At 40.7% G+C, this 14,311-nt stretch overlaps 3 protein-coding genes across 3 annotated transcripts; 1 reads left to right on the top strand and 2 right to left on the bottom strand.

Moving 5' to 3' along the window:
- Window positions 1-184: 184 nt before the first annotated feature.
- On the bottom strand, window positions 185-6,452 carry LOC144629187 (uncharacterized). Its single transcript, XM_078487407.1, has 7 exons — window positions 6,054-6,452; window positions 5,251-5,436; window positions 4,599-4,764; window positions 3,516-3,586; window positions 1,838-1,959; window positions 1,405-1,492; window positions 185-767 (listed from the first exon to the last, which is right to left on the bottom strand). Exons 1-7 carry the CDS (start codon window positions 6,333-6,335, stop codon window positions 297-299), a joined length of 1,386 nt encoding a protein of 461 aa, XP_078343533.1. The 5' UTR covers window positions 6,336-6,452; the 3' UTR covers window positions 185-296.
- LOC144629196 (uncharacterized) lies at window positions 6,406-11,618 on the top strand. The gene is made up of 4 exons (XM_078487418.1): window positions 6,406-7,063; window positions 8,361-8,471; window positions 9,239-9,379; window positions 10,915-11,618. The coding sequence occupies exons 1-4, from the start codon at window positions 6,534-6,536 to the stop codon at window positions 11,339-11,341; spliced, it is 1,209 nt and encodes a 402-aa protein (XP_078343544.1). The 5' UTR covers window positions 6,406-6,533; the 3' UTR covers window positions 11,342-11,618.
- A 219-nt stretch (window positions 11,619-11,837) lies between these two features.
- On the bottom strand, window positions 11,838-14,215 carry LOC144629075 (uncharacterized). Its single transcript, XM_078487261.1, has one exon. The coding sequence runs from the start codon at window positions 14,104-14,106 to the stop codon at window positions 12,265-12,267; it is 1,842 nt and encodes a 613-aa protein (XP_078343387.1). The 5' UTR covers window positions 14,107-14,215; the 3' UTR covers window positions 11,838-12,264.
- Between the last annotated feature and the right edge of the window lie 96 nt (window positions 14,216-14,311).

The raw sequence follows: 14,311 nt of genomic DNA, 5'->3' as shown, positions 1-14,311 counted from the left end.
GAGTGGTATACTATGGAATATCCCACGAGTCACTTGTATCCAAGAAAATACAAGTGACAAGTGGGATAATCCATGGTATACCACAAGAAAGTGTTGTGTAACTATTTTATACCATGCCATAGAAAATACCCTTACTAAATTTCTCTTTCTATTATTATTATTTCTATTAGATCGCAGCGCACGATGGGAAGGTTGGGTTGAATACCGTCGAATATACAAAGGCTTTTCTGTATTCTGGTAGGCTGAATTTCTATGGCATGGTATAAAAGAGAATATTCTCTTGTCGAGTAAAAGGTCTACTTCTTGAAAAAGTCCGATATCATTCTCTGATTGTTTGGAGTGGACAATTTACTTTTCAAACTCCCAGACGCACGTCTTTTCTTTGGTGAACTTAAACCCGCTGAGCTTAAAGCTCGTTTAGTGGAGGAGCCTGACGAGGATAACTTAGCTTCTTCAAGCGATACCGGAGAACTTTGACTTTCTTCTACAAGAGCATCTGCCTCTCTGGCGTGTGTTACGCGAGGTAATTCTGATTCAGTCCGCACGATTCTGTCGTCCTTGACGGACACTGCAGTGTGAAGAAAGCCTGCTTCTTCGTGTTCAAGACGTGTACTTTCTGAAGCAGAACTCTCCTTCATCCGGCGCTCTTCTTGTGTTGCATGTACTTTGGAGCAGAACCGTAACAGCCCAGTGTTGGAAATTTTGTTCTTCCAGTCATAGGCCATCGTTCCGATTTCTTTGGTCAGGTGCTTTGAGTTGATGATGGGCTAAAAGCGAAGTTCAAGGAATTTAGCAACTCGGTATTAGTCTGTCGAGTGAAACTTTGTCATCCATGGAGCAAATAACTTTGTCGTTCATGGAGCAAATTGTTTGCTTTCCCAAAGTATTTACTGCTGTTCCGATTTTCTCCGGTACGCCTGTATATTAAGCCTAAGCCACCAGGGAAGCACGGTATCCCCTAACGGTAAGCGCACTGGCCTTTGGATCGAGCAGTCTGGGTTCGAGTCCTGGCCTGGAAGGGGATTGCGTTGTGTCCTTGGGCAAAACACTTTACTCTCACGGTGCCTTCTCCACACAAGTGTATAAAATGGGCATCAACGAATTTAGTGCTGGGGAGGGGGGTCATACAATGTTCTAGCATTCATTCCGGGGGAGAGTAGAAATACTACCAGTCGCTGTATGCTTTTGAAACTGGGATAGGCGCCGGCCTTTTGGGCAAGTTACCCGGACGCAGACTTGACCTTACCAGCAAAGATATCCTTTACTGGTCATTTGAGGATCTGGGAAGCAAGGACATTTATTTTTAAGAGAACAGTGGTTCGCCCGCGGCTTCAACCCTATTTTCCTCTTACCTTGTTTAATGACATAAAAAGTACACAAGGGCGTGGAGTGTTTACTTCCTACCTGGTCCTCGTGGTCTGTTCCCCACATAAAATAGATCGGTCCTTGTATTGTACTCTGTAATTCGGGCGAGCGTAAACGTTCCCCCCAACTGTGGAAGCAAAAGCTAAGTCACGGATTGCATTTTTTATTTCCTTGCTCTTCCTGACATGACACATCAATTTGTGATAGCAACAAACGCATAGGGTTAAATACACGCTTTTTATTATTATTATGATTTATATTCCAATTTCAAAGAGTAAAATTAATAAGTTTGAATTAAAATAATCGGGAGAAAAGAAATTTTAAAACGAGACCATTTTTCTGACCTCAACCGAACCCACAGTAGAACGACGATTCGTTATTGAGCAAATTGAAAAACAGGAAGATTTTCGTGACCAACACTCGACAAGTTAAACTTCTATGTAATTGACTAGTAATCCTTTATTCTGCATACCTCCTTATCTCCTCTTCACCCAAAATGCGATGTTTCCCAACTCTTCGATGCACGCGGATATACGCAAAGTCACATGACCCAAGTGCCATGATAATAGGTACTACTCCACCACGGCCTGAATCCTGTGAATAGGAACAAACCCATAAGCTTCGTGACAAGTCTGCTGAGAAGGTGAAATGCTAAGAAAAACCCCAGGAGGGGGGGGGGGGGGGTACTCAGGATTTCAAGTAACGGGGATGATTAAAGGATTTTTTGGGGTTCGGAATTTTCGATTCCGGGATTTTTTGGGGGTAGGAAAATTTGGCAAGTATTTTTTTTTATTTAAGTAGGGATGTTTTTGGGGACTTAAAACAATCTGAAGATTCGTGGTAGTGCCTTGGCTGCGAAGTTCTGCGAATAAAGTACAAAGAAACGCGTTTTGCTGTTGATTTTTTAGGGGTCAATTTTTTATCTCGGGATTTTTTTGAGTTATGTTGGAAGACCTCGGGATTTTTTTGGGGTCTTGATTTTTGCACCCATTCGATCATGCCCGTCACTTGAAATCCCAGGTAACCCCTGGGAGAAAAACACTCCTGGCTTAGGGAAAGTGGTAAAATCAATGAGGAAACATCATAACAGGAAGAAGATAGCGATTGTTCCTATAATCATCCTCTTTTGGCAAATACTGACCTTTAAACTCTATGCAATTTATAAAGGACAGTGCCACGGTGTCCTCTTGTCAGTGGGGACACATACGTTTTGCATACCACGAGCCAGTAGCCAATTCACTTGTTAATAAGGGTTTTAAACTACATTAGAAAATATTACTGCATTTTTGTAAGTTAAACGTTGGTCTTCTGTGAACCAACTCCACCTGGAGGTCAGAACCCCCCCGGGGGGGGGGGACTTGCATCTAAAAGTGACGGGGATGCTCGTCATCTCGCTTAGGGGTGTAAATTTCGGATTTTTGGTCTCGTTTAGGGTGTTCCGAGCAAAACGCCAATATTTTTTGCCATAATGGTCTCGTTGAGGGTTACACACGAAGAAATATACAAATATTAATTCTATTCTTAGTTTTTTGGTATCTTTTAGGGGTCAAGAAAAGCTTGAGCCACACCCAGATTGGTCTCTTTTAGGGGTTCTTTTGAAAATTTCCGACGAGCATCCTCGTCCGTTTCATATAGGAGTCCCCCCCCCGGGGGCAGAACAGAACATGAACCTACCACATCTGGGATTAAAGGGGATTATCACGGTGGATTTTCATTGTTTTTCATCAAAACTGTGCTACTTTAATACCTCTTCTTGTTTAGAAAATAAATACCAAGAGAAAGATATCAACTGAATTCTTGAAATTGGAACAAATCACCAAACGATTGATTCTAACGTGTTTTGGAAAAAGAAAGGCGAGAACTTGAAAATAAGGTAAGCCTGACTTTTTCAAGTTGTAATTCATTTCGACCCTTTCCATCTACGCCCAGAGACATCCATCGACAGTTTTAGTATGCTGAGTGGTCATTTTTGACAAACCTGGGCCTTTATCTTTCGGTTTCTATTATCACAGTGAATTGTTATTTAGTTTTTGAAATTACAGGAAGTCTCTGTCTTGAGATACTTCCCCTTTACTGGGTCTGGCACCCTAACCATGCATCAATGCTGTCATACATTAAATTGTCAAAGATTACTGTAGTCAAGAAAGTACCTTTTCATGGTCTGCAGAATTACCCTTGTCAACATACAACTCACTTTGTAGATCATCAGCAACCACCAGACCTTTATTGAATAGAAACACCAAAAATGGATAATCAAAAAGTTTGTATAGTCGGTAACATTATAAAATACACTTGTCTTCATTAAAGGCTGTTCTGCGACAGCCCGTCGACCCCAGAAGTCAGTGCTTTGATGTTGACCGTTTCAACTTTTCTGACCAACAAAAAAAAAAAGCAGGTCTTCACATGTAAAAGAGGGAGCTGCCGGTGACTGCACTGATACCTTATTCAAAGTTTCTGGTGAAGTGAAAATGTGTATATGCTGTTCAAGACAAAAATCCTCAAGACCATACCCTATCCATTTAGGCCAAATAAGGGAGTGTCCCTGTTGTGGTCCAATGTTACCGTTGGTACAATCTGTTATTTTCTTTATTCATAAATAAGATATTTGCTTTTAACATACACCCTCCCTCTACTCTGGTTGTTCAATCAAAGCCTGGGTCATTGTATTGTTCTTGGGCAGGAAACTTCACTTAGTGTCTCTCTCAACCTAGGAGTATGGTACAAGGCTAAGTCTGCGTTTGTCAGCCTAGTGGCCCATCAGGCCAGAGCTTATCCTGGTTTCTGTAGCATGAAGTGACTAGGAGTATTTCTACTCCCCTCTGGATGGTATGTTAGTCCATTGCAGGTTTACCTGACAGCAGTAAATTCGCTGGTACCCATTTATACACCTGGGTGGAGAGAGGCACTGTCAGAGTAAAGTGTCTTGTCCAAGAACACAATGCAGTGCCATGGCCAGGGCTCGAACCCAGACCACTTGATCTGGAGTCCAGCACGCTGGTTGTTAGGCCACCATGCCTCCCACAATATACACCTAGGAGTATAAAAGGGACAAAATTACAAAGTGTTGGCAGAGGAGGTAAACATGCAAATTATGGACTAGTATCCCATCTAGGGGAAGTAACTGGTTGCTTTGATCATACTAAAGAAACTGAAGTTAAGCAGCAACCGACAGTTACAAGCCTTCTGCTCTCCCAAACTCTAGGATTTAACGTACACAGCAATTCTGTACTTACCAATATTATGCTGTTTCAACCAGTCCAAGGTCATGGGTAGCTTTTCTGTTGAAAACCATACTCTGGAGCGAAACTCTACAGCCATAGAGTAATGGACATCAAGAAATTTCCTACATTCTATTACATGCTCCTTATTCTCATCGGTGGGATGAAAACCTAGGTGAAACTACAAGACATAAAACTATTTTTGTCAAAAAGAAAAATTAAATTAAATTAATTTAAATTATGTCAAACACTTTGTTTATGGCTTTTTTCATAACTTAAATACATAATTTTCTTTAGCCTTGTTTGCATTTAATGAAATCTATTTTTTTGATAAAGAGCCCTTCTTGATACCAGTCTTCAACCGATTGTGGGCCTGCCACCCCTGTGGGACTTGAAATGTAGCCTTGTGTACCTTGATAATGATGCAGGGCTTAAAAAATGCCACAAAACTCATTAAAAACCCATGTATATTATCTTAAAAAACACTGAATAAGGGTCATGTCTTGATAAAATGCAAAAATTTTCACATAAATATGATAAGCAATGAAATTATTAAAAAATTTACCATCTTTATTATTAAAAAGCTACAGGTAGTACTGAGAAATTATAAGGAACTTGATGGTTTGCTTCTTGAACACTGAATAAATCCAATAAAACTATGCTCTACCTGGAAAACCACAACTCCCAATTTGTTCTTTTGATGGGCAGGGAGAAGTGCAGCATTGTATCTGTCCCAGAGTTTCTGTTTTTGTAGATCTGTCAGTTCCTCCCATGTGATTGCTGTTTGTCCATTTATAATGTTTGCTGGCAGCTCATCTCTAACAACATGTGGCAGGGCTGATACAGAGATTGACTAAAAAATATCAAACAGTTTAGAAAATGAATAAAAATTAGTGCTACCTTTGCTGTCAGTCTCATATGTAGGAAAACACTTGACTATATTTTACATTTGGCCACTGGTAGCAGTGGTGGATCTATTTTCAGGCTAATCCAAGGCCTGGAGGGCTGAGAAAAATATCATTTTCGAGAACGGGCCCCCTCTTATTCTTGTTGTCCGGATGATTGGGCCCCCAACTACCAGAAGGTCTGGATCCACCACTGGGTAGAACTCAGTAGCATTCAGCATACATGTAAGTCATTGCACAAGCAATACGGCAGAAGTCATCCTTTCTCCCTCCTTGGGAGTGGTTCTGTAGCCAATCACAGTTCAAGATTTGGTTCATCTTGCACCCCCCCCCCCCCCCCCCCACACACACACAAAATAAACCCCCTTCAATGGATGGGGTCTCTATAGAGGTAATACCTCGATTGGGGAGGGGGGGGGGAATTAAAATTGCATGGCCCATTTTCTGGGTAGTTGCATGTCCATATTAGATTCAAAATAGAAGTGAAGCTCGTTCATCCTATTATCAATAAATCCCGTTTCTGATTACATTGCACTCCATGATTATTGCTGTCAATAAGACTTACTTTTCTTGTAAAGAAACCAAAAGCTTTGAAGTGGAACTTGAAACCCGCTGGAACACACTTGAGCCATTTCTCCACGACAACTGGGCTGGGAATCGCATAATTGCTAGAGTCACACTCCACACAAGGAAAAAACCTGGAATAATGCAGCAAACGATCCTCCGTGGTCTTCACAGAAGCTGGATAGAACCTTCCACACTTCACAATGGAAGAATCCGACCAGCCACAAGTTCCCTGGAGAACTTTTCCCACGAGATCTACATCAGGAGCACTTTTCCCCGCCATTTTCTTGTTGTTGGAGCTTAGTCTCCCTTAGTCATAGTCCGGGTGACTTACCTATGAAGACTGGGGATAGGAACACGTCTGTTTTCAATATGGCGGGCGGCGGAGAAGGAATTTCATACCGTTCAATCTAGGCTAAAACCGCAAAATACTTGAGGAAAAATACAAAAGAATGTAGCGTTAATTTCTCTTAATTCCTTCATGTCGTCTTGGGCCGGATTTACAGACGAAGAGCTTTTTCGCTTAAGACAAAATGCCAGTGAAAATGTCGACCTGGAGGGGAAAAGCCGCAAAAAAGCCGTCATAAACAATGTAAAAAGGCAGCGACCCCGGGAAAAAATACGAACAAGAGCTGCGTCCTCAGAGCTCAAGATATCAGGTACTCAAGAAGGAGATGAAGACCAGGGCCGGAGGGAACGTGTTCAAACAGGGCAACGAAATACAGGTACATGTACTACTGCAAACAACGGCGGTCGCTCAACGTCGCGACTTGATTCAAAGGAAGAAGAAAAAGAAAATTCCTCTCCAGAATGCGAAAGGCGAGGAAAAAATGTTAAGCAGATAAAGGAGGAAAATAAAATGCTTGAAGAAGCTCCGCCAAAAAGGTCTGTAAAGAAGACAGATGATAATCACGAAAACGCCTTACAGCTGGACGACACCACTGCGAGCGGTTCGTGCACAGAGAAAGAGTTAGAAAGTGATCTCCCTGAAATTATCGATGAGAGTAACAGGTAGGAATTATTTTTCGTTGTGGTTAATATTTATTTATTTTACCATAAGGTATATATTTCCGTATTTTATAATTATACGGTACACATCCACTGTGTTAGTGCCCAGAATTTTATTTGCATTCCACACAGACATAATCTGGTATCCTGGAGACATGTAAACTAATATCATATCTTCGTTCTGATTGATCTTCTTTCGGGCCATTTATATTTTGTCAATTATAATCGCTTTTAAATGGCACGTGAGGGTAAAATTAATACAAAGAAAGTAATCAGTGCTCAAAGGAAAATAATTTTGACTTTTACATACTATGCAAAGAAGTATTCTGTACCCTGCTCCGATGGAGCTTCATATTGCAAACCCAAAAAAATACACAAGTCTGAAATTTTAGACCCAAAAAATACCTGCCATCAGTTCTAATGAATATTTTTCTGATCCTCTGATCGCAATGAAAACCCGAAACGAAAAGTTCGCTCCGTGTATTTTTTTAAGACCTAAAAAAATACGTGACAGATCCCTTGACCCAAGAAAATACCGAGCGTGTAAATTTTCAACCCAAAAAAATACGTCCGACCCCCCCCCCCCGTCATTTATACTTCGAGTACCCCCCCCCCCCTGGCTCACTGTGTGAGCAATGATCAGTCTACATGTTTTAGCATAACCCAGTCACTGGTCTATATAGAAATACAGAGCATCAATAAAACTGAATTTTTATGTTTATGTTGTCTTTTTTTGGCAACGATGCACAAAAAATCAAACATGCTCTGTAGGACTCCAATCGATCCCAAGACTGCACTTTGCAAAGCTAATCAGAGTGTGAGTTTGCCAATACATGTAGTTAGCCACTGGGTTATGCTAAAAAAAGAAAATCCAAAATATATTTACTAGGACTTATTTTCTACAGTGGCAGATCAAGGGGACCTGCCTGGGAACCACCCTCCCCCCTCCCCCATTTTCCTGAAAATTAAAATGCTTGAAGTGCCAAATGTTCTTTTTTTCCTTCCTCTATTTTGGAGCAAGAAAGGATGCTTCTTCAATCCTCCCGCCCTTGCCCTTTGAGCACTTCTGGATAACTGCCACTGTTCTGCTGTAATTGCATCTTGAAATATTCAAGTACAGTAAACAGGACATGAGTATAAAGACTTGATGACCTAAAGATAACATCTTGATTGAAAACGAGTTTGAGCTAAGAGAAGCTTTGGATGAAATTAGTACCTGTAGAGAATTGAGGAACATGTACTTGTGTTTTTTAAACCCATGAATTGTAATTTTATTGGAGCTTGTGTGTTTATTTTAAAGAATACAAGCCATTGAATTGTCAGCATTGGAGAAGATGCAAGAAAAACAAAAGCAGATAGAGCAAGAAAATAAAAGGAAGAAAGCGGCCCTTCAGGAAACAATAAAGAAAAGGTATTAGTGCTGTTTTAGACAAGGTTATATATTGCACATGAAAAAGCTTGTTGTATTTCCACATCCAAAACATAAAAGTATTATGAGAAAAATATGAAGCAGATATAAGGTGTACAAAATCATATTTATTCTTTATAATACTAGATTTGATTCAGCACACAATTTACCTTTGCAATGTTTTCAGTCAGTAACCATACTGGCCCAGATTGTGACGGAAGAACACATGGTGGCCTGAAGCTGTCCAGGTTTGAGCCCTAGCTTTGGTCACTGTGTTGTGTTGTTGGACAAGACACTTAACTCTCAAAGTACCTCTCTCAACCCAGGTGTATAAATGGGTACTGGCAAATTTAATGCTGGGGGTAACCCTGCGATGGACTAGCATCCCATCCAGGGGGAGTAGCAATACTCCTAGTCACTTATGCTACAGAATCCAGGATAAGCACCAGCAGTATTGTCCACCAGGTTTAACTGCCTGATCTCTATATGCTGGAAGTATGGGTCGTCGTGTGGCAGTCACGTCTGTAGGACATGGACAACAGTATTACCTTACATCATAGGCATGCAAGGCAGGCAGAGAACTGTAGATGCATGACTACGTTGTATAATTAAACTGAATTAGTAGGATTACAAATGACTTGCCATAGAAAAACTAATACGACAATTCTTGTTAAAATTAAGCTCCTCAAGATTGGCTTTTTTTTACTTCATAGTTTGCTGTGTTTTCCTTTGTGTATTACATGTTTTTTATTTTTGTTTGTTCTGGTCAGATACAAAAGAACCCAGGCAGAAGCACATACCCTTTCCTCAGTTCAAAAAGAGTTGAGCCATCTGGACAGTCTGCTTTCTGCTGATGTGGCAATTCTCAGGGACAAGATAGAGGAGAGCAGCAGAGAATTTCTCAATGCACAGTAAGTAGAAGTGTCTTATATTTCACATTCTTGAAGTGAATTTTTCAATATTCAAATGGCCACTGGTTATAATGGCTGCGGTTACATCTACTTCGTAACTAAAGTTTAACTATAGTTAGTTTCAAGTTACGTGACGTCATACCTAACGATAGTAAGTGCTTTCGGTCGTCTTTTTGGTCACACCAATGCAGTTAACTATAGTTACCGATAGTTCTGATAAGCTTTTGAATAATTTAGAATTTAAATTAGTTCATCACAGCCCTTGTTGTTGATCTGTGTCTAGTTGTTCCTCTGTTTTTGTCTATTTTTGCACGGCATCTCACCTTGAAGAAAATAGAATGAAGTAAGGACGCTAGAAGCCGAAGAATTCAAGCTTTATTTTTGCTAACATTGGTGATATGTAATCTTTTGTTTTTCTTTTTTCCTTCCCTTCACGCTTTGTTTTGCATATTTACGTTCATCTCGCACATGCAAAAAGAATTGTTGCATTCTAATTGGTTTTTCGTTTGTAAACTTAAGACTAACCCATGAACCTTGCTTGGGTATAACTTTAGTTAGTGTGTATTGTTTTGGATCAGCGAGGTGTAAATTTTCTAACTGTAGTTAGGGTGAACAGAGAAGCGGTCACATTACCGAAATAGCTAACTATAGTTAACGCCGTCTTAACTATAGTGACCAAAAAGCCGTCTTAACTATAACTGTGACTGCAGCCAATGTCTGGCTTCTCACAACAGGCACGTGAGAATTTGAAAAGTATCTGTAATTTGCATAATTCCCAGTTTCTCTTCTGTCAGTTAATAACCACACACAGATCATCACAATACAGATTATAACATTAATTACAGTTTGTTGGCTGGTCATGTCTTGTTGGAAGCTTTCTTGGACGAAATTGGTTCAACGTGATGAAAAATTTATTTGCACTGGTTGATTTTCATCACAGTCTTAAAACAAGTGGACTAACAAATCTTAGTTATTGCTATAAACTTTTGATGACTACCTTACTTGAGTGGTGAGATTTTTCACTCATGTTTGTTTCCATAATCATTTTGGTGTTACATCAAGTTAGATGTTGCTCAGTCAAGTTTAAATTACAGTATTCTTATGCTACAATAAACATTACCTGTATTGATTTTCCAAGCTTTCAAGGGATACAATGCGTGCAGAGGGTATGCAGCTGTAGCACTCTGCACACATTGGCGATTGCAGGCCTATCATAGTGGCATTATAAGCTTGCTGTGTGTGCATAAGGCTATGCAGCTGTAGCACGGATTGCCTATCATAGTACGTACCATTATAAGACCTGCATTGCATGCAAAGGGTTTGTAGCTGAAGGGCTTTCCACGCATTGCATGCCTATTATAATTGTAAAATAGGCATGCAATGTGTGCAAGAGAAGGAGCTGCAGCGCTTTACACGTCATTGTGAGCCTTTCTTACTAGCATTAAAGCCCTGCAATGCGTGCAAAGGGTATGCAGCTGTAGTGCTTTGCACGCATTGCCGGCCTATGGTACTAGGCTATATTATTTTGTTTGCAGAAAAAGGTATGAAAGGGCTGAAAAAGAATTTGTTGAGGCAAAGATGGATCTACACAGAAAAACAGAAAAAAAAGATCTACTCACGGAACACCTTTATACCATCATCAGAGAAAATGAACTGAGAAAGGCAAAGAAGCTGGAAGAACTTATGGTAAAGCTTAACGTTGCTACAGACGAAACATTTCCTGAGGAAAAAACTGTGGTACTCGAGGTGGGCAATGATGAAACCGGCATTAAACAAAACAATTCCGTGCCCCAGGAAGAGAAATCGAGTAGAGAGAATCACGAGTTCAATCCAGAACCAAACAATTGTCCAGTTGTAACCGTGGGAGAAACGGCTGTTATTAATGAAACCAAAGTTGAGAAAACAGCAGAAACTTTGGTGGCCGAGGTGTTACCAGAGAATGAAGCTACTGCCACGAGTTGATTTTAACAGCTAAATATTCTTATCGTCAGTTTTAGTGTTTAGCAGAAAATGGGGATAGGATGGGAGATTTTAGACCTCATCCCATTTCTCATTTTAAAAAAAGGCGTGTTTTGGTACGAACTTTATTTGTGGGAGCTCAACCAGTTATAGTTTTGTGCATATTTTTGTACAGATAGAGTAATATATACTGTCAGTTGTACTTTGCTGTCTCCTTCAATTTGAAGGACATTTTGTACATTTAAAATAGTTACTAAATAAATTATATCAAAGTTCCTTTACATGTAAAGTGAGCGATAGCATGTGATACTAATGTTCACGCAGTGGCTACGTACAAGTTTTGAAATTGAGGAGGGGGAGAGAACAAGAGGGAACTCTCGTTCCCTTGCTCAATAATCGCTCTTACCCTTCAGCAAACAATACGTAAAAGTAAGAGAAACGTGGGTTCAGTTGCGGCTTCAATGATGGTCCTGTAAAAAGGGGGTTGGGGGGGGGGGGGGGAGTTGTAAATCCCATTTCCCAACCTATTTTTTGCCCAAATCCCAGTCCCATTCCCACTCCGTGTTTTGTTTGATTGCCAGTCCCAGTGGTAGCCAAAAATAGCCAAATCTCAGTTCCCATCTTACCCCTTTCAGTGCTAACAGCGAATGATTATTGGTTACGTAACTACTTCAGTTGTTAAACAGTTTAAACTATCATATTTATTATTCAGCTTTATTTAAAACTTCTCTGGATAAGCAAACGATGACGAGCTGATCAGAACGGCGTAGGGTTAGGGATGCGTTATGCATGCAAGGGGGTAACTTAACGTCATGTGTCTTTAGAATTTTATTTTTTAGTAGAGAACAAAAAGAAAATTTGCCGAGATGCAGCGCGCATACATCTTCAAGTTACGTTTGTGATCTTATACACAATGACATGCGAGTTTATTCGTTTACTGCGTCTTTTTCTTTCAACGCGCCAAGCGGAGATATTGACATAAACTGGATCCATTGATCGTCTTTAGAAGACACTACCAAGGTCCCGTCAAAGAACAGCGCTATATCCGTGGGGCGTCCATCGATGGGGAATGCCCCTAGGAAAGTCCCGTCGGGTTTATAAGTTTGAATAGAACTGGAACCCCAGTCACACACCAAAAATGTTTCTTCGCTTGGATCAAAAATCATTCCTGTTGGCAAGACCAGATGCCCATCGCCATTAATTTCATCGTCCTTCCCGCCGAAATGATGAAGAAATTCGCCATTTTCATTGTATACCATAACGCAACCTTTCTCCATATCTGTCACGTAGTAACGCTTGTCGTGGTAAAGAGCCTTGAAAGGGAATAACAACTCGCCTTCGCCGGAAAAGCCGAACCTCAAATCGGGTTTCCCGAAAGGAGCGTCCGAATGCACGACGATGCACGCTCGGTACTGCTTCGCCAAGGGCTCGCAAGTGAGGAGAAATCGTCCATTTGGATCGGTAGTAACAAAGCAGTATTTAACACCCCACTGTGAGCTACTTCTGTAACTCACTTTAAATGTTCCTTCTTTTGGGTTAATCAGGTGCACGTCGCGAGCGCCGTTGACGGCCACCAAGTCTTTTTTGTCCTTGGAAAATGCGACGCCTGAAAACATCATGGCGGGTTGAGAAGAGTTCGCCGGAGCTGTAAATCTTCTCACAAAATCGCCATTTTTGTTTAAAATGAGGATGTTATTATTCTCTGGATCTGCAATCGCCACGTGTCTTTCTCCATCTGTTGCGATACTCAAAGGAGAGAACGACTCGAAGCCGAAATTCGAAGGAGTAATCTTGCGAAGTGTGGTAAGAGATACCCTCATGATCTTCAGCGGAGTACAAAGTCCAATTTTCACACCACACTGGTCGCTCATGGTTAAGTTGCCAATGCCCTGACTTTCAGCTCTTTGCAAAAGATCTTTGTTCTCGTCGAATGTCGCGGTGAATGAATCTAGCTCGTTGATTTCTTTGTACAATTTATCCTCGGGGTTATCGCGAACAAGGGAAGCCAAAGCGTTTTTCATCTTGGAAATCTCACCTTCGTCCTCCCGATCGTAAACGCTTAAAGATAAATCAATTTGATCTTGTATTTTCCGTCTGGAAGCGTCCACTTTGGTTAGAACACGACTGAAAACTTCGTCCTGTTGCGAAATAAAATCTTCCAATTTCTCAATCAACTCCGCCTCGCTTTTTCTGGTCTTTTCCACGACCGCATCCGCCATTGCGTGGATTTCCTCTTTTAGATAGTCTCCACGATCGAGTTTTCGCTCTCGACTCAACTTTAGCTCCTTGATTAATTCTTCCAAAACTTCGACTTTTGTGACGCACGCTTGAATGCCCTTAGAAAGTTTCTCTCGTTCCTTTTGTGGCTCGGTCTGTTGAAGCAGTTTCACCAAGAAAACGTTTGTTTGCAAATTGTCTATGTCCTCCTCTCGAATGAAAGATTCTTGTCGACATGTTGGGCACTGTAAGTAAGCTGGCTTCGCTCGCATTATAATATTTTCAAGACACTGTCTGCACACGTTATGATTACATGTTGGAAGAACTTTCGGATCTTGAAACTCCTCCAAACAAACTGGACAACAGTAATCGTAAAAATCAGTGTCTTTATGCTCCTGAGAAGCCATTTTAAGTCGGTCGATTTCAACCCAGTGAATCTGAAACTCAACACTTCCTGTAAGCATGCAGCTGGACGCGTCGAAGAAAATTAATTTACATTTGATAAAATTGACATTATGATAATGCGAAGTGTGGCTTTCGCAGATTTGCATATCTAAATCAGCTTAATTGCGCTAAGCGAATGACGAGTGAACTTCTTTAGCCCGATGTCTTGATAACATCGACAAAATGACAAGCAACTTAGCGTCATTGAAATAATGATGTCGTATCCACGAAAAAATAAAACAAGTAATATATATTTACACCTGCAATACAAAATACTCTGGATCGAGTTTCGTCTTCAAGTAAATTAATATT

This window comes from Oculina patagonica, chromosome 1 (assembly GCF_052425735.1).
Source record: "Oculina patagonica isolate OP01 chromosome 1, crgOcupat, whole genome shotgun sequence".
Lineage (NCBI taxonomy): Eukaryota > Metazoa > Cnidaria > Anthozoa > Scleractinia > Oculinidae > Oculina > Oculina patagonica.
The sequence above is the reverse complement of the archived record's forward strand: the minus strand, read 5'-3'. Positions and strand labels throughout refer to the sequence as shown.